The sequence below is a fragment of the Xenopus laevis genome, chromosome 3L (genome assembly GCF_017654675.1).
Source record: "Xenopus laevis strain J_2021 chromosome 3L, Xenopus_laevis_v10.1, whole genome shotgun sequence".
Taxonomy (NCBI): domain Eukaryota; kingdom Metazoa; phylum Chordata; class Amphibia; order Anura; family Pipidae; genus Xenopus; species Xenopus laevis.
In genome coordinates this window covers 11,785,176-11,805,576 of record NC_054375.1, presented here as the reverse complement: position 1 = coordinate 11,805,576, position 20,401 = coordinate 11,785,176, and the positions used below count along the sequence as shown (strand labels likewise).

Sequence of the window (20,401 nt, the reverse complement as noted above, 5' to 3'; positions counted from 1 at the left end):
GGGAGAGATGGTGCCTATAGTAACAGTGGGGATAATAGTCTCTGGGAAGGGAGTGTGACTGTGGGATAGCAGGTATAGTAGGGAGAGATGGTGTCTATAGTAACAGTGGGATAATAGTCTCTGGGAAGGGAGTGTGACTGTGGGATAACAGGTATAGTAGGGAGAGATGGTGCCTATAGTAACAGTGGGGATAATAGTCTCTGGGAAGGGAGTGTGACTGTGGGATAGCAGGTATAGTAGGGAGAGATGGTGCCTATAGTAACAGTGGGGATAATAGTCTCTGGGAAGGGAGTGTGACTGTGGGATAGCAGGTATAGTAGGGAGAGATGGTGCCTATAGTAACAGTGGATAATAGTCTCTGGGAAGGGAGTGTGACTATGGGATAGCAGGTATATTAGGGAGAGATGGTGTCTATAGTAAAAGTGGATAATAGTCTTTGGGAAGGAAATGTGACTGTGGGATAGCAGGTATAGTAGGGAGAGATGGTGTCTATAGTAACAGTGGGATAATAGTCTCTGGGAAGGGAGTGTGACTGTGGGATAGCAGGTATAGTAGGGAGAGATGGTGCCTATAGTAACAGTGGATAATAGTCTCTGGGAAGGGAGTGTGACTGTGGGATAGCAGGTATAGTAGGGAGAGATGGTGCCTATAGTAACAGTGGGATAATAGTCTCTAGGAAGGGAGTGTGACTGTGGGATAGCAGGTATAGTAGGGAGAGATGGTGCCTATAGTAACAGTGGGGATAATAGCCTGCGGAAAGGTTCATTCGTAGAAGGGGTGAGCTATAGGTTAAAAGGGAGTGAAATCCTTGAGTTGTTGAGCTCATAAAAACCCTCTCCAGTGAGACCACTTACTGTCGCCCCATTCAGTTTTCTTTCTCAAGCTGTAAGTTGAAGGTGCAGAAGAGTAAGGAGGGAACAGGGCGAGGGGTGATGTGGAAAATGGGAATCCAGAACAGTTTCACCTTAGAGGCCACGTACTGTGGTTCAACCCTAGGTAAGAGGATTGTCAGTGTTACACCTAAATTTGATTCCTTAACGTGATTAAACAAGCCCCACCCACTTATCCATCATTTTTAATGTGTATGTTTCTTTTCTAATGATCAATGTAATTCCCTCTTTAAAGGTGGGCGGTGTGGAACCCATTTCAGCACCAAAGATCTGGAGTCCGTGGGATATCATTTGTGTGATACTCTGTTGGATTTCTGCGACCCCCATCAAACCAAGGTAAGACTCATGAACCTTCCTACCTTTCTTAAATTATTCTGACTCCTGAAACAGTGTAGTTGCAACTGGGAGGTGATCAGACCTGCAGGAGGATTGACTTCTGCTACATTCGTTCAAGAGTCACAACCAGAGAGCTTAAAGGGACAGACAAACTTTAGTCTTTACTGAAAGTTCCCTGATTTATGTCCTAGAACATCATCTTCCTAAAAGAACTGGAGGAAATCCTGATACTACAAGTAAAAGCCAGGAGTGGCCAACTAGACCCCGAATCCCTGCTGGACATTATTCTCTCGGATCTGGATTCTAGGTGAGTGGCATTGGGCTTATTATACAGGGAACTCTGAGTATCACTCATGTATTATAAGGGATAATGTACCCCCTACTGTAAATGATAAGGATATTAGAAGTCACTGAGGGGTTGTTCTGTGACCATATAAAGACACAAGGCTGCAGGCTGAGTTATACAGGGAACTCTGAGTATCACTCATGTATTATAAGGGATAATGTACCCCTACTGTAAATGATAAGGATATTAGAAGTCACTGAGGGCTTGTTCTGTGACCATATAAAGGCACAAGGCTGCAGGCTGAGTTATACAGGGAACTCTGAGTATCACTAATGTATTATAAGGGATAATGTACCCCCTACTGTAAATGATAAGGATATTAGAAGTCACTGAGGGGTTGTTCTGTGACCATATAAAGGCACAAGGCTGCAGGCTGAGTTATACAGGGAACTCTGAGTATCACTCATGTATTATAAGGGATAATGTACCCCCTACTGTAAATGATAAGGATATTAGAAGTAGGGATGCACCGAATCCAGGATTCGGTTCGGGATTCGGCCTGGATTCGGCCTTTTTCAGCAGGATTCGGATTCGGCCGAATCTTTCTGCCCGGCCAAACCGAATCTGAATCCTAATTTGCATATGCAAATTAGGGGTGGGAGGAAAATTGCATGACTTTTTCTCACAAAACAAGGAAGTAAAAAATGTTTTCCCCTTCCCACCCCTAATTGGCATAAGCAATTAGGGTTCGGATTCGGTTCGGTATTCGGCCGAATCTTTCACGAAGGATTCGGGGGTTCGGCCGAATCCAAAAAAGTGGATTCGGTGCATCCCTAATTAGAAGTCACTGAGGGGTTGTTCTGTGACCATATAAAGGCACAAGGCTGCAGGCTGAGTTATACAGGGAACTCTGAGTATCACTCATGTATTATAAGGGATAATGTACCCCCTACTGTAAATGATAAGGATATTAGAAGTCACTGAGGGGTTGTTCTGTGACCATATAAAGGCACAAGGCTGCAGGCTGAGTTATACAGGGAACTCTGAGTATCACTCATGTATTATAAGGGATAATGTACCCCCTACTGTAAATGATAAGGATATTAGAAGTAGGGATGCACCGAATCCAGGATTCGGTTCGGGATTCGGCCTGGATTCGGCCTTTTTCAGCAGGATTCGGATTCGGCCGAATCTTTCTGCCCGGCCAAACCGAATCTGAATCCTAATTTGCATATGCAAATTAGGGGTGGGAGGAAAATTGCATGACTTTTTCTCACAAAACAAGGAAGTAAAAAATGTTTTCCCCTTCCCACCCCTAATTGGCATAAGCAATTAGGGTTCGGATTCGGTTCGGTATTCGGCCGAATCTTTCACGAAGGATTCGGGGGTTCGGCCGAATCCAAAAAAGTGGATTCGGTGCATCCCTAATTAGAAGTCACTGAGGGGTTGTTCTGTGACCATATAAAGGCACAAGGCTGCAGGCTGAGTTATACAGGGAACTCTGAGTATCACTCATGTATTATAAGGGATAATGTACCCCCTACTGTAAATGATAAGGATATTAGAAGTCACTGAGGGGTTGTTCTGTGACCATATAAAGGCACAAGGCTGCAGGCTGAGTTATACAGGGAACTCTGAGTATCACTCATGTATTATAAGGGATAATGTACCCCCTACTGTAAATGATAAGGATATTAGAAGTAGGGATGCACCGAATCCAGGATTCGGTTCGGGATTCGGCCTGGATTCGGCCTTTTTCAGCAGGATTCGGATTCGGCCGAATCTTTCTGCCCGGCCAAACCGAATCTGAATCCTAATTTGCATATGCAAATTAGGGGTGGGAGGAAAATTGCATGACTTTTTCTCACAAAACAAGGAAGTAAAAAATGTTTTCCCCTTCCCACCCCTAATTGGCATAAGCAATTAGGGTTCGGATTCGGTTCGGTATTCGGCCGAATCTTTCACGAAGGATTCGGGGGTTCGGCCGAATCCAAAAAAGTGGATTCGGTGCATCCCTAATTAGAAGTCACTGAGGGGTTGTTCTGTGACCATATAAAGGCACAAGGCTGCAGGCTGAGTTATACAGGGAACTCTGAGTATCACTCATGTATTATAAGGGATAATGTACCCCCTACTGTAAATGATAAGGATATTAGAAGTCACTGAGGGGTTGTTCTGTGACCATATAAAGACACAAGGCTGCAGGCTGAGTTATACAGGGAACTCTGAGTATGACTCATGTATTATAAGGGATAATGTACCCCCTACTGTAAATGATAAGGATATTAGAAGTCACTGAGGGGTTGTTCTGTGACCATATAAAGGCACAAGGCTGCAGGCTGAGTTATACAGGGAACTCTGAGTATCACTCATGGATTATAAGGGATAATGTACCCCCTACTGTAAATGATAAGGATATTAGAAGTCACTGAGGGGTTGTTCTGTGACCATATAAAGGCACAAGGCTGCAGGCTGAGTTATACAGGGAACTCTGAGTATCACTCATGGATTATAAGGGATAATGTACCCCCTACTGTAAATGATAAGGATATTAGAAGTCACTGAGGGGTTGTTCTGTGACCATATAAAGGCACAAGGCTGCAGGCTGAGTTATACAGGGAACTCTGAGTATCACTCATGTATTATAAGGGATAATGTACCCCCTGTTTCATTGCTTTTCAGTTCTCTGCATGTTCTGACAGCTCTGACTCTAACGCACCCCCTGCTCACCTCTTGGAAATGGCTTTAAAGGTAAACTTCAGCAAAAAAAAATACAATTTTTCTAGTAGCCTTTTACTAAGTCTTTATCATCCTCTGTCTGCCCTGTTGTGCAACGTTTATTATTTGTTTTAAAATATAATACAATTAAGAGGCAGCTACAAATGTTTTGCTGCATGGAGTTGCTGTGCCCTGTGTATTATACACCGGCTCCACTTAAAACAAAGCCCCGCCCTTTTATTAGAGACCATGGAAGCTGCACATACAGAGATATATTGCTACACCCTGTTGTAGAGAAGTGTTAGCTCTTTATTCCCCGTGTTTAGATGAATCCCATGAAGAAGGTTCTGAAGACAAAAAAGGAGAGAAACCTGCACAGGAATCTTCAGTTGAACACAAAGCAAGAAACCCAGGTATGTGACTTTTAGTATGTTATAGAATGGCCAATTCCTAGCAACTTTGCAATTGGTCTTCATTATCTATGTGTTATACTTTCTGAGTTACTTGCCTTTTTTTCCTGACACTTTCCAGCTTTTGAATGGGAGTCACTGACCCCATCTAAAAAACAAATGCTCTGTAAGGCTACAAATGTGTTGTTATTGCTACTTTTTCTCCTATTCATATTCCAGTCTCTTATTCAAATCAATGCATGGTTGCTAGGGAAATTTGGACCCTAGCAACCAGATGGCTGAAATTATAAACGGGAGAGCTGCTGAATAAAAAGCTAAATAATTCAAAAACCACAATTAATAAAAAAATTAAAAGAATACCCCTCTCTACAAATTAACAGTTAATTTAAAGGTGAACAAGCCCTTTAAAGTAACATCATCGCATCACATGGGTGCCAGACAACCCATAAACCAAGTCCCAATTATTTACCTTACTCTTCAGTTTCTTTCCAGCTTTCACATGGGGTCACTGACCCCTGCAGGCAAAAAAACCTATTGCTCTGTGAGGCTACAATTGTATTTTTATTATTTTTGATTCCTTATCTTTCTACTCAGCCTCTTTCCTATTCATTTTCAAGTCTCTCATTCAAAGCGATGCATGGTTGCCAGGGTAAACTGGACCATAGCAACCAGACAGCTGCTGCAATACAGAATATTAATTACAGCGAGATCCTGTTAGTGTTGCATCAGCCGAGGATTTGCCGTAAGGATCGATAGTTCTTGTTTATCTCTTGTTCTGCTCATTGAGATCTCACAGGGTTTCTCCCTGTAAAGAAGACAAAACGATACTGTTGGGTCCTTATACATATCATTTCTTACGGACCCTCTGTGCAATGAGTCCTAATGGGTGAAGTGAAGCGTCAGCTCTTGTGGCGCCTCTTCGTTTGCAGCCAATTATCTGCCCATCTAGCAAAACCCTAACATATACAATATATTTATTCCTGGTGCAAGATTGCCTAAACATTAATGTGATCTCTGATTTTAAGCATTCCCGACCCTTCCCCTGTGAGCTGCCATAGGAGTGTTCTAGCTCCACCCCCTGCTTGAGTCACTGACCTCCTGTAAACAGGGTCAGACTGGGCCGGCGGAACATTGGGAAAAAACCTGCCGGCCCAGATCCACGACCTCTTCCTTTGTCAGGCGGTTGCGGCAAAAACATTACGCGCATACGCACACACGCAGCACGCCGGCCACACCCACATCTGCTAACCACACCTCCAATCCTTATCTCATTAGCAGGAGGATACAGAGAATTATGGAAGGTATGGAGCCCGAATCTGTTCCTGGATTGGTCAAATACCGGTGCTGTTACATAGGCCTATATCAGATTAATTACTAGTATAACTAGTGCAGCTCCTGCAGAAAGAATTCTGTTGCTATGCAGAACAGTGCAGGGCTCAGCCCACAAGCAGCACATGGGAAATGGTACCTATTATATATGTTGATGGCAGTGATTTTGTTCTGCTCATGTCGGGGAGTTGGCTCTGTAGATACGATTGGCTGCGCTGCAGAAGGCGACTGAGTTACAGAAAACGCCTGCGAAGATCAGGACTTCGTCAACTTCCCAGAGAGGATTTATTTCGGATTCCGGAAAACAAAAAGGTTTGGCCTAAGGTTTCAGCTGTGGGTTTAGGGAGATCCCTTAATGGGGTTGTTCACCTCTAAATTAACTGTTAGTATGATGTAGAGAGGGATATTCTGAGAAAATTTGCAATTGGTTTTAATTTTTTATTAGTTTTAATTTATGAGTTACTTAGCTTTTTATTCAGCTGCTCTTTAGTTTGCAATTTCAGCCATCTGGTTGCTAGGCTCCAAATTCCCCTAGCAATCATTAACATTGATTTGAATAAGAGACTGGAATATGAATAGGAGAGGTCTGAATAGAAAGAGTAATACAAAGTAGCAATAACAATACATTTGTAGCCTTACAGAGCGTTTGTTTTTTTAAATAGGGTCGGTGACCCCTATTTGAAAGCTGGAAAGAGAAAAAGGCAAATAATTAAAAAACTACAACAAATAAATAATGAAGACCAATTTAAGTTAAGTTTCTTAGAATTACAATAAATTAAGTTGCTTAGAATTAGCCATTCTATAACATATCAAAAGTTAACTTAGAGGTAAACCACCCTTTTAATTATCCCCAGCAGCTCCCCATCTTGGATCTTGTTAGGCATCTTCTGTGAGTCAGTGGCACTGCACATGCTCAGTTGGTCCTTTGCTGCTGTTGGGAAGCTGAGCTTAGGGGTCGGGGGAAATCATTCAGCAGAAAGTGAGGTTCATCTATTGTAGAAGCTGATGCTACAGGCCTGATTATGAATGAATTCTGATGCATACTGCACTGTTTTCTATGCTGCCCTGAAATGTGAATCTGAAATGTGTCTTTCCTCAGTCATCTGAGATTTGTGCAGCAATGTGAGGCAGAGCAATGAAGCTGCAGCAAGAGTCTGAAATGGTTTCATTTTCTTACCCTTCCTTCATTTATGTCTCTGCAAAGGTGTCCGTTGTGTATCTGGTCTTCAACCCCCGACGGACAAGTCATTTCCACCAAGGTGAGAGGCAGATTGATTTCATCGCCGCACTCTATCACAATCACATCACAATCTACTTGTAACCAGTGACTGTTTATACTCTCTGCACTGCTGGTTCAGACTCCGAAATAATGTAGCAGAAGCCTGGCTGATGAACAGAGCTGGAGCATTGACCTGCTGGGTTTTGATTGAGTTTTGCTGAGCTCTAGAGATTGTTGCTGATTCCTGCCGGGTTTCAGTCCAATCAGTGAATGCTGAATTTGGAGCACCCCTATTTATCATACCCCCCAAATTATAACTAACTCGTTTTAGTGTTTCTCGCTCCCCTTTCTTTCAGTCTCACACGTGTCTCCAGAACGAAGGCATAAAGGACATTTCCAACACTACCCCCCACCATGGAAGTACCCATAGATATCAATACACTTGAACTGCAACACCCAAAACCCTATGTGAGTGTGAGAAAGGGTAAGAATCCTGTATGTGAGTATTTATGTGAGTGTCTGTGTCCCCAGGATTTGGCTGGAGCAGGACCCCGCCATTGCTAAAACGCCTTTTGTCCAAGAAGTTCCCTCACCCCACTGGCCTCCCCAATCAGGATTTAGGAATCGGAGGAGCTATAGACCAATCGGGTGAGGGATGACAGGGGTGGGGCAGCAATGATTGGTCTGTTCTTTGCTGCCTCCTGCTGGAGGTGGTTGGTACAGTGATTCTCTGCAGGCAATCTACTAAACGGAGATTAGTAAATTGCCAGTAGAGAAATAAGGGGAAAGCATCTGTATCACAGAATGTAAGCTCCAAGGATCAGTGTTGTGCACCCAAAGATATAAGTGGGCTTTTTTTATTTTTTTCTATTTAGGGAACGATCTGGTTCCTGATTCTATATACAGCTGAGAAAAACAGCCAAGGTAAGTCCGCGCCCAGGTCTGGAGACAGTGACTTAGATTAGGAATGTCCAACCTGCAACTAACTCCCAGCAACCTTATGCTGAGAATTGTAGTTACACTCGCGGAGAATATCAATAGCATTGAGTCTCCTGCACTGAGCACAGTTGTGGAGCCTTCTTTGTAGCAATAGGGGCAGCAAGAGAGTTAGGAAGGTTTATGTTCCCTTTAAAGCTCTTTATATCACAATGATTTCACGATATACAATGTGTCTCTGTCAGAACCAGCAGCCTTTGGATTGGAAGAATGGCTCAAGATTTGGGCCGTTAGCTGCAACTTGATGCTGCCCCAAAAAGCAAATGGTTTGGCCTTTTATATCCCAGTGAAGCCCACGGAGACCCCCAAGGTTCCCAATTTCCCAGGTAAATAGGAGTTTTTCTCCCTGACTTGACAGTACCTTTGTTTGCCCCATATTACAAATTATTTTTGGTTAATATCCCCTTTAATTGGTAGATTTTTAATCTACATTCAGTTGATTAGGCTCCATTTATTTGTGTTACAGGCTTTGATGCTTCCCTGGGGCATCGAGGGATCAATCCTTTCCTAAGCACTAAAGAGAAACTCGTGTGTAGTTCAGCCCCAACGAGCACCATGGAGCGTGACGGGAGAGGTAACCGCGTGGAAGTGACGGAGCCACTGTCCCTCCCTGTTATACCCACCAATAGGGGAACAGTATTCAGTGGCTTATGTGAGCCAAACCTGCTGCAGCCCAAAGCCAACATCCAGCAATGGTATTTCCCTATAGCCCCACATTCATATCCCACACCGCACCACTAACAGATAGATTACTAGTTGGCAGAATGGGTGCATGGGTGTGGGATAAATGGTTAGTTGGAGGGGTACCTGGATAAAGGAATTCATAGTGGGTTAAACTCTGGGCATGCATCAGGTGATGGATAGTTGGTTTGAGAGGTGATTGGGTAAAGGGGCGGATAGATGTGTGCAGGGACCATGGGTGGATAATTGGTTGGATGAGTGCATGGATCATTAGATGGATGGTAGGGTGCATGGATGACTCAATGGTAGGATGGGTGTATGGGTGATAGGAAAAGTAGGTAGTTGGAGGGAGTGCATAGATGAAGCAATTGATAGTTGGTTAGACACTTTGTTATATAAACATGCATCGGGTGATGGATAGATGGTTGGAGATAGTTGGATGAACGGATGGACAGATGACAGAATGTGTGCATGGATGATGAATGTATAATTGTTTGGATGAGTACATGGATGATAGATGGGTGGGTGCATGGATGATTAGTTGGTAGGAAGGGTGATAGGATAACTGGTTAGTTTGAGGGGTGCATAGTTAATAGTTGGTTAGACAGCAACACAAGTATCAGATGATGGAGGAGTGCTTGGATGATTGGTTGGATGTCCTTGTGAATGATTTGTTGGATATTTGGTTAGATAGGTGAATGGATGAAGAGTGGATAGTAGGATGCAGAGATGATTGGATGAATGAGTGGATAGTTGGTTTGATGGGTGGATAGTAGGATGGGGAGATGATTGGATGAAGGAGTTGATAGTTGGTTTGATGGGTGCATGGATGAAGGATGGATAGTAGAATGGAGAGATGATTGGATGAAGGAGTTGATAGTTGGTTTAATAGGTGCATGGATGAAGATTGGATAGTTGAATGGAGAGATGATTGGATGAATGAGTTGATAGTTGGTTTAATAGGTGCATGGATGAAGATTGGATAGTAGAATGGAGAGATGATTGGATGAATGAGTGGATAGTTGGTTTGATGAGTGCATGGATGAAGATTGGATGGTAGCATGGAGAGATACGTGGACGATGGAAAGGATAATTTAATGGTGCATGGATGATGGATGGATATATGTTTGGATGATGGGATGATAGCTGGTTGTATAAGTGCATTGATGATTACTCGTATAGTTGTTTGGAAGAGTGCAAGAAACATATGGATAGTTGGTTAGATGGATAAAAGATGCCTAATAGGATGGAGAGATGGTTGGATAGAGTGGATAGTTGGTTTGATGGGTGGACAGTAGGATGGGAAGATGATTGGATGAAGGAGTGGATAGTTGGTTTGATGGGTGGATAGTAGAATGGGAAGATGATTGGATGAAGGAGTGGATAGTTGGTTTGATTGGTGCATGGTTGAAGATTGGATGGTAGAATGGAGAGATGAGTGGATGATGGAGAGAATAGTTAATAGGTGCATGGATGATTAGTTTGGATGAGTGCATGGATGATGGATGGATATATGTTTGGATGAAGGGAGGATAGCTGGTTGTATAAGTGCATTGATGATTACTTGTATAGTTGTTTGGAAGAGTGCAAGAAACATATGGATAGCTGGTTTGATGGATAAAAGGAGCCTAATAGAATGGGAAGATGATTGGGTGAAGGGACTTCTAGTTAAATGGGTGTATGAATGAAGGGTCGAATTTCTAAAGTAATGGGAGTTTTTTTGAACTCCCATAACTTTGAAATTTGAATAAAAAAAAAAAAAACCATAATGTATTAAACAAATCTAAAGGTTTTTTTGAGGGTGAATAGGCTGTATTCAATCGTTCTAATCTAATTTGATTCAAAGTATTTTTTTTTTAAAAAAACGTAGTCGACCAATTGACTCCATATGGGTTCTAGGAGGTCCCACATAGGCTAAAGCAGCAATTCGCCAGGTTTTAGATGGCGAATGGTCGAAGTCGAAGTTTTACATTTAATTTGGACTATTCCCGAAGTACACAAAAATAGCTTGAATTTTGATTTTTTTTTTTTTACTTCAAATTTTTGCTTCGACCCTTGATAAAGCTGTCCCTTAAAATATGAAGATTATGGAAAATTATGGAAAGATGTTATCCGGAAAACCGGAAAGTCCGAAGCATTCTGGATAATAGGTCCCATACACTTATTCTGTTCTTAAAACTGCAGAGCTGCCCTTCCTTGAGCAGGTGGCGCACACTCCCTTACTGAAAATTCCTCAATAAAAGGGTTGTTCACATTTAAAGAAGAAGTAAACCCTAAAAATGAATGGGGCTAAAAATGGCATATTTTATATAGTGAACTTATTGCACGAGGCTAAAGTTTCAGCTTGTCAATAGCAGCAATGATCCAGGACTTCAAACTCGTCACAGGGGGTCACCATCTTGGAAAGTGTCTGTGACACTCACATGCTCAGTGGGCTCTGATTGGCTGTTGAGAAGCTAAGCTTAGGGCTCGTCACTAATTATCCAGCAGAAAATGAGCTTCCCCTGTAATATAAGCTGATGCTACAGGTTTGCTGATTATTAAATTCTGATTGCTAATTGCACTGGTTTCTGTGCTGCCATGTAGTAATTATGTGTATTAATTACTAATCAGCCTTATATTGTGACATTTCTATTCTATGTGTACTGTATATTGTGAGTGGGTCCCTAAGCTCAGTAAGTGACAGCAGCACAGAGCATGTGCAGTGAATCAGCAGAAAAGAAGATGGGGAGCTACTGGGGCATCTCTGGAGACACAGATCTTTACTGCTAAAGGGCTGTGGTTGCCTTGGGCTGGTACAGAAGCACAAAACATATTGTACAACATTTCTACCTACTTCTTTAGTTAAGCTTTAGTTCTCCTTTAATTTAAAGGGCCAGTACACCTCCGCTTTACTACTGTGAATAGGCAGAGGAGGAAGGGGTGGTCATTGGCAGGAACGGGTGGGTGGCAGCAGAACTGTGAAGAGAACACCCCCAAAGAGTGCAAAATGGTCTGGCAGTGAAAGGGTTAAAGCCCAACACACTGGCAGTTATTGCAGGGAGGGCATATAAGGACCAGCGCAGATTAGTGTCTCCCCGGGTGGAGAGAGAATGATGCAAAGTCAGTGTCTGTTCTGCAAGTGGATCTGGACACAATCAAACAGGAGGTTTCCTGAAACTGTCAGTCGCAGCACTGCCAGCTGATTGGCTCACGTCTCTGCAAGGGAATAAAACTGCTGCTCTGATCCGTGCAAACGAAACAACTCTCAGCCTGAACAGCTGGACAGGTGGGTAATAATAATCTTTATTATGGGCTCTGTCTTTATTGTCCCTTTAACCCAGTGATCCCCAACCAGTAGTTTGTGATTAACACGTTGCTCTCCGACCCCTTGGATGTTGCTCCCAGTGGCCTCAAAGCAGGAGCTTATTTTTGATTTACAGGGTTGGAGGCGAGTTTCTGTTGTACAGGTATGGGACCTGTTATCCAGAATGCTCGGACCTTGGGTTTTCTGGATAAGGGATCTTTCCATAATTTGGACCTTCATACCTTAATTCTACTAGAAAATCATGTAAACATTAAATAAACCCAATAGGCTTGTTTTGCTGCCAATAAGGATTAATTATATCTTAGTTGGGATCAAGTACAGGTGTGGGACCTGTTATCCAGAATGCTCAGGACCTGGGGTTTTCCAGATAACGGATCTTTCTGTATTTTGGACCCTCATACCTTAAACAATTATGTACTAAACCCAATAGGCTGATTTTGCTTCCAATAGGGATTCATTATATCTTAGTTGGGATCAAATACAGGTATGGGACCTGTTATCCAAAATGCTCGGACCTTGGGTTTTCTGGATAAGGGATCTTTATGTATTTTGGATCCTCATACCTTAAATCGCCAGTGGGATGGCACTCGGAGCTCTTAGTTTTCGGAAGTCATCCAAAGTTTCTTCTGGAAGGCTTTTCAGGGAGATTAGTCGCCCGAAGAAGAGGCGATTTGTCGCTGGGCGACTAATCTCCCCCTATGTGTGTCTCTGCCCTAATGGGGTTATTTATTAAAATCCGAATGTTAAAGTCTCTAAAAATTCAAGTTTTTTTCACTAGGAAACTCACATTTTTAGAGGGAAACATAAACTAGAGTTTTTTTGAGATTTATTATACCTCAATGCTGCAAAAAGCCCAAATCTGAAAATTCTCCATCTCAGCCCTCTCAAGGTCCTGTATAAGTCAATGGGAGAGGCACATCTCAGTTTGAAGTTTTCGTGGTCTGCACTGGGTTTAGCCCGAAAATCAGACTTTTTTTAGGGTTTTCGGACAAAAACTTGAAAACACATCGAGCAATTCGGGGAAAAAAGCCAGAAAAATGTGAGCAATTTGAGCAAAGAGGCAGAAAAATCCGAGCGATTTGGGGGTTTGCTCAATTTTATGTCGTTTTTCCGCAATACGATAAAGGTAATAAAATAAGCTAAAATCGGGCATAGGAGTTTGTTCGTAGTTTTTTTTATTAATAAAATATGAGATAAATTCGGATTTTAGTAAATAACCCCCAGTGTGTATTTGCAATTTAGTAACACTTTCAATAATACATAGGGATGCACCGAATCCACTATTTGGGACTCGGCCGAATCCCCTGAATCCTTGGTGAAAGATTCGTCTGATTACCGAACCAAATCCTAATTAGCATATGCAAATTGGGGGCAGGAAAAGAAAAAGTGGGAAAAATTCTTCTTTTGTGACGAAAAGTCATGTGATTTCCTTACACTCCCCTAATTTACATATACAAATAAGGATTTGGTTCGGCCAGGCAGAAGGATTTGGTCGGCCGACTGAATAAGGCCGAATCCCGAACCGAATTCTGGATTCAGTGCATCCCTAATAATACATATGGGTCGGACTCACAAAGGTATTAGGTGGTTCACAGTGTTGCTACATATGTGATCTCTATGGGGGGATTAAATTGGTGAGTTCTACTGTCCTGTTGATTGAGGGCAGGGTTTCCAGGTCTAATTTTCTACAAAACCAGCCCAAAACTAGCCAAGAGGCACTTCAAAAATAGCCCAAAAAATAGCATATGATGTGCAGTGAAAAAAGTCTAAAAATTAAATGACTGTTTCACAAATTTTTCCATAAAGCAAAACGGTACAGGTTAGCCTGTCACCCGGGGAGAAAGCTAAAGTCCTGCATTGGGTCGGGTACCTGCAGAATACCCGCAAAGTGATCAGGTTTCGGCAAAAAGTCCCTGTGCGCGCAGTCCGCAGGTAATCGGGCTGGATACCTAACCACCCTTGTGGTCCTTCCAGTTTTTACATTTTCTTTTGTGAAGATTCGGCACCAGAGTGACGTCACTTCCGGGCAAATGCGACGTTATTTCCAGGCAAATTCGACGTCACTTCCGGGCAAATGGTACGTCACTTCCAGGCAAATGTGACGTCACTTCCGGGCAAATGTGACTTCGCTTCCGGTTTTGTGTGTCCCCCGATCGGAAGGTTATTTGGCCTATTGTGGGGCGAGTAGCGGGAACATGCGGGTCAAATTTCGGGTTGCTGGTACAAGTTTAAAAAAATTGACCCGCGCAGGACTCAAGCATAAGTACAGAGGAGGGCTCAGGAGATATAGGGGTCCCATAAGGCTCTAAGGTTGCCACCTTTTCCGTACAAAAATACCGGCCTTCCTGTATATTTATCTTTTTTCCCTATTAATAACATTGGGATCACTGACCTTCCTATATATTTATCTTTATTCCCTAATAATAACATTGGGATCACTGGCCTTCCTATATATTTATCTTTTTTCCCTATTAATAACATTGGGATCACTGACCTTCCTATATATTTATCTTTATTCCCTATTAATAACATTGGGATCACTGACCTTCCTATATATTTATCTTTATTCCCTATTAATAACATTGGGATCACTGACCTTCCTATATATTTATCTTTATTCCCTATTAATAACATTGGGATCACTGACCTTCCTATATATTTATCTTTATTCCCTATTAATAACATTGGGATCACTGACCTTCCTATATATTTATCTTTATTCCTTATTAATAACATTGGGATCAACTTTTTATCATTTTTACCATCCAGGCCAGTAAAATACTGGGCAGGTGGTAACCCTATAAAGCCGTAATAAATATACAATTTCAGTAAATATTGGTAAAACAGGTCAACCTCTAGACATTTTGGTGACCAGCAGATTTTTGGCCCAAAATTGTCTGAAATTGAGGAAAGTCACTGGAAAATGTGAGAATGCTTAAGAGTGACGGGAGACTGGGGTACAGAGCCCAAAATCTGGTAACTCCCGACTTCTACACAAGTCAGTCACATTGCATGCTGGGTATTGTAGTCTCACATTCAACTTGGCAAAAAGTTGGCAGGCTTGGCCACATTAGGGCAAGAAAAAACATTGGTTGGTTTCCAAGTTGGAAATTAGCCATAGACCCAAAAATCTGTGACTTGTCTAGTTTGTACTTTCAAAACCGGCGTGGGATTTAAATTTGGCTGTAAATCAGCCAACCTGGTAACCCTGATGGAGGGTGTAACTGGTGACCCATTTGTAAGCTTTTTGGAAAAATCATTCAGTTGTTGCAGAAACATCACTCAAACGATGACTAATCTGACCATGTGATTATTGTAGTTTCAGTTCCTGTTCTGTAGTAGCAGAAAATAAAATGGAATAAAATGGATTATCATGATTGTCCCTGAGGGATCTGGGATGTGCCATTTATATATCTGATGTGTTTTGTTCCCAGAGCACCGAAAAGAAGACAGAGAGTTTAGACCTTGATCCGGATTCGCGTTCGGATGCACAAAATGAGCCGGTGGATTCAGTGAGCAGAGGTTCTGGGGGAAGCAGCGCAAGGAAAGAGGAGAAATCATCACAACCATTCATTGTGCTGAGCCAGGACGAGTATGCGGAGCACCATTCCTCCATCATGCACTGCAGGTACTGATCCTCATTCAAAAACAGAAAGCCAAAATCCTTGGGCAACTGTATAACCATAATGATTTCTGCAATGGGTTCAGGTGCTCATGTCCCAAACCTTCAGCAAAGGGGAGTGAGTCATAGAAAATTGATTGTAGGCAGGCACCAATCCGGAACACCAGAAAGTAGAATCCAGGAGCCCAACGTTTAAAGGGCATGTAAAGGCAAAATAATTTTTACTTTCTTTTATGAAAAAAGACTCCAATATACTTTAATTAAAAAATCTGTACTGTTTTTTATAAGAAACCTGACTGTATGCAGTGACATTCTCCCTTCATTTACTGCTGTGGATAGGAATTGTCAGACGGTCCCTAACTGCTCTGCAGGGAAACAATTATACTTATAAACAGCAGGGGGAGCCCCCGCCTTACTTCCCAGCCATGCAGAACTCAAGCAGCTTTGTTTGTTTCCCTGTAGAGCAGTCGGCGACTGTGTAGAGATTTGTATTGGATTTTATTTTTGCCTTTACATCCCCTTTACTGTTTCCAAATCCTTTCCTCCAAAAAATCTCTTAAAACGCACTTTTTTAGAGAAGCCTCCCCTCCCTCTGCTTAACTACCAAATGCAATACCACATACAGTACTACATCTCTCACCCACTTATATCTGACCTTGCCCACTCCCACACCTCGTGTCTTATTCCCTTCCCTTTAGATTGTAAGCTCTTTTGCACAGGGCCTTCCTCGCCTTTTGTACCTTATTGGTTGTGTTGTATGTAACTCCATATGTTCTATGTATGTAATTCATGTGATTTCGTTGTATAAACACATTTACTTTACAGCACTGAGAAATATGCTGGCGCTATATAAATAAATGTCAATAATAATAATGATATCACTCTCTACATCATACTAACAGTTAACTCAAAGGTGAACCATCCATTTAAAGTAGATTTTTTGCCAGCCGTTAACATTATTGCTTTTTCTCTGGCAGGGTCGACTGCTCCGGGTGCCGGGTGGCTAGTGTGGATGTTGACGGGGTGATTAAAATCTGGTCTATTGATGGCATCATGCAGACAAAAGCTTCCGCCATCTCCAAGTCGGCTCTGCTCTCCCTGGAATGGACGACAAAGAGAGACAGACTGGTGAGAGAGTCCTTCATATGGCTGCTCATAATTTGTCAAGTTTTCATTTAACCCTCTATTCTATCCAAACCACTGGGATTTGGTATCTTTGCTGAATAACTCTGTACTGATTCTGAAATAATTAAGTTTATCTTCACTATTCCTCTCTCAGCATCTGTTTCTCTTCATTCTGTCTTCATTCAGCAGTTGGGTGTCAGATGAATGATCCAGATGTATTAGAGCTCACTCTATTAAAATCACCAGACATCATGTCTCTCTACATGCAGGATTTGAGCAGAATTGAATTGAGCAGAATTTTTGTTTTTTTAGAATCTATTTGTACTGGAATCAGTTATTTGAGTGAGCTCTAATACATCTGATAGGAAAGGAAGCCCCCCTGTAAGATATATTGGATCTAACTGTCAGTGATTATCTGACACCCAACTGCTGCATGAAGACAGAATGAAGAGAAACAGATGCTGAGAGAGGAATAATGGAGATAAACTTGTTTTTTTTTCAGAAACAATGCGGAATATTTAATTGGTTGTATTTAGAAAGTTTCTTATTTCAGTATGATGAAGCTTATATTAAATTTTCATTTTTGCCATAGTTCCCCTTTAATGAGAAGTGACTATTCTTATCCATGCAGATCAGTTGCAAGCGGACAGCCACACAAAACTGCTCAAATGAGGATTTCTTTGTCCCCAGTGCTGTCTGAGGACCATAGATATATTTGAATAACATCATAATCCGTGCCATCAACCTCATGAGTTGCAGCCAATGATGGGCCAGAAAGGTTGAAGAAGAAAGGTTGACAACCATCTCATTGAGGTCAACCTTTCCAAAGCCACCCATCCAGAGAACAAGAAAACAAAACCATGATAGTTCTAATTCTATGAGTTGTGAACCAAAATTGGATCTCTGTGCAGTTCAAGTGGGTCTCAGTGAAGTTCCTTCTACATCAGTATTTAAAATAAGGCACATCATTACTTTTGAGCCAATGCTGGGGTCACAACGCTAACTCCAACTGGGTCCTCTAAGAAACCATTCCCTGCAAGCCCAACTGCCAATTCAGCCTCATGAGTTGCAACCAATGATGACCAAAAAGGCATCCATCCATTTGCCTGAACCTGAGCACATACACACTAGGTTGACAACCATCTCATTGAGGTCAACCTTTACAAAGCCACCCAACCAGAGAACAAGAAAACAAAACCATGATAGTTCTAATTCTATGAGTTGGGAACCTAAATTGGGTCACTGTGCAGTTCATGGTGGGTCTCAGTGAAGTTCCTTCTACATCAGTATTTAAAATAAGGCACATCATTACTTCTGAGCCAATGCTGAGGTCACAACGCTAACTCCAACTGGGTCCTCTAAGAAACCATTCCCTGCCAGCCCAACTGTCAATTCAGCCTCGTGAGTTGCAGCCAATGATGCCCAAAAAGGCATCTATCCATTTGCCTGAACATACACACTAAGTTGACAACCATCTCATTGAGGTCAACCTTTTCAAAGCCACCCATCCAGAGAATAAGAAAACAAAACCATTCACATGATGAGTCTAATTCTATGAGTCACCCATCCGAATAAAAAACCAAAACCATGATGGTTCTAATTTTATGAGTTGGGAACCCAATTTGGGTCTCTGTGAGGTCCATAGTGGGTCTCAGTAAAGTTCCTGTTACATCAACAGGAAGGCATCCATTTGCCTAAACCTGAGCACATAAACACTAGGTTGACAACTATCTCATTGAGGTCAACCTTTCCAAAGCAACCCATCCAGAGAATAAGAAAACAAAACCATTAGCATGATGGTTCTAATTCTATGAGTTGGGAACAGAAATTGGTTCTTCATACAGTTCATGGTGGGGCTCAGTGAAGTTCCTGCTAAATCAGTATTTGACATAAGGCACATCATTACTTCCAATGCTGGGTCACAACGCTAACTCTAACTGGGTCCTCTAAGAAACCATTCCCTGCCAGCCCAACTGCCAATTCAGCCTCATAAGGGGCAGCCAACGATGCTGCCCAAGATTTCAAGGACCTTTTCTGACGGGAACATTCTAGCATTTTAGTCACCGACATTCCATCATTGGAACAAAGTACAATTTGGAAAGCGCACACCTGCTATTATGTAAGTGTTTAATAAAATATTTTTTGTATCTTTATTTAAGACTGAGTGTGCAATCCTTATTTTTTTGTGATTCCATCATTGGAAACTTTCAACAAGAAAACCTTATTGGTCTGTGCTCAAGTTGATGCTACACATGATAGAAAGACATAGGCTTGGAGGTCCTTGGGGAATTTATTTTTTTGCTTCATTTATGTCAACAATGAGAATCTAAGAAGCTGGAGATGGCTGGACCACCTGGGGGTGAAGTATGAAGGCACAGAATGAAGAAATCTGATGCATGGAGACAATTCCATTTCTAAGGCTTTTGCCATTTTGTATCTACTGTTTAACTTTCATATTGTTACATGAATGTTCTTCAAACAAGTGCTACAGCCCCTGAAATCTTTCTAAATGTTACCGGTGAACCATTTATCTAGATATCTAGATTTATCATGGAAAGATATAGCTCCATACTGTGCAGGCACCAATAAACGTCAACATAGTCCTAAATCTGGACATTATCCCACTGCTCTTAGACTGTTTATAATATAACCCATCCCAGACTGTATAGTTGATTGTATAACTTTGGAAGATATGGAGCTATTTACTCACATAATTTCACCTGCTTTTCTCTTGATACCATGTAACTACTCAGTTGGAGGACCCAGCTGGGTTCCAAAGCATTTAAGAAGAAGGTTGACATGAGGAAATTTATCTCATACACATCTTACACGGCTTGCAAGCCACCGACACAGAATAGCGCACACTTGTTTCGGTAATATGAAAATGCTTCAGGCTGAGCATATGAAATTGTTTGGCAGTCCCTTTACTGATAGACCCCTTCCCTGTGGTTATTTACCATTCATACCTGTTTCCAAAGAATCTGTTGTCAGCCTTATATCCTGTTATAAAGCATCAGGAGGGAAATGAATCATCATTGGCTTGGTTTATTGTACGCCAGTGGGTGAAGACACCTCTGTTTGAACAAATGTTAAATTGACTCCAGGTAGGCAATGAAGTTGGTTGATGATGGGGGGACCTGTGAGGGTGCTAATTTCCACAGGGAGATGATGGTATCTAGGTCAACGTTGACCTTGTTCATCTGTAGGGCTGATGGGTGCCTTTTCTGATCAGAGGTCCATGCTTGGAAGTATCTGTAGACTGGTGTGCTTGACCTTTAATTGCCTCTAGGAAAGTTTTAGCTTGCTGGTTTCAGAGACCGGTATTAGGACACCAAGAGAGGTTTGTAGTAATGGTCACTGGGACCCTATAAATGGGGTTACTTGTTGGAGAATTCCTTTACATGTCAAGGTGCTGGAGGATCTGCTTCCCCCTCCCCCTGTATATATCAGTTTATAGGTAGAAACGCAAAAGAGTGGATTAC

At 42.0% G+C, this 20,401-nt stretch overlaps 1 protein-coding gene and 3 long non-coding RNA genes across 7 annotated transcripts in view; 3 read left to right on the top strand and 1 right to left on the bottom strand.

Moving 5' to 3' along the window:
• Positions 1-779: 779 nt before the first annotated feature.
• On the top strand, positions 780-4,277 carry LOC121401027. The gene is made up of 3 exons (XR_005966046.1): positions 780-1,226; positions 1,418-1,533; positions 4,195-4,277. It is a non-coding gene; the product is annotated as an uncharacterized LOC121401027 (long non-coding RNA).
• Positions 4,278-4,563: 286 nt separating this feature from the next.
• On the top strand, positions 4,564-8,209 carry LOC121401062. Its single transcript, XR_005966091.1, has 3 exons — positions 4,564-4,643; positions 7,174-7,228; positions 7,545-8,209. It is a non-coding gene; the product is annotated as an uncharacterized LOC121401062 (long non-coding RNA).
• A 3,471-nt stretch (positions 8,210-11,680) lies between these two features.
• LOC108705915 (WD repeat-containing protein 91-like) overlaps positions 11,681-20,401 on the top strand; it is a 123,594-nt gene continuing 114,873 nt past the window's right edge. The window contains exons 1-4 of one of the 2 annotated variants that reach the window (XM_041585422.1): positions 11,681-12,133; positions 15,607-15,800; positions 16,772-16,922; positions 17,551-17,852. In XM_041585422.1, coding sequence (XP_041441356.1) covers positions 15,790-15,800; positions 16,772-16,922; positions 17,551-17,619 — 231 coding nt within the window. In that variant the 5' untranslated portion in view covers positions 11,681-12,133; positions 15,607-15,789 and the 3' untranslated portion in view covers positions 17,620-17,852. Of the gene's footprint in view, positions 12,134-15,606; positions 15,801-16,771; positions 16,923-17,550; positions 17,853-20,401 lie in introns of those variants that run through there. The other variant, XR_005966027.1, reaches the window with a different exon arrangement.
• LOC121401022 overlaps positions 16,509-20,401 on the bottom strand; it is a 7,396-nt gene continuing 3,503 nt past the window's right edge. For all 3 annotated transcript variants that reach the window (XR_005966035.1, XR_005966034.1, XR_005966033.1), the window contains 2 exons: positions 19,886-20,401; positions 16,509-16,892 (listed from right to left, as the gene is read on the bottom strand). The exon at positions 19,886-20,401 is cut by the window's right edge. This is a non-coding gene — a long non-coding RNA (uncharacterized LOC121401022). The remainder of the gene's footprint in view (positions 16,893-19,885) is intronic.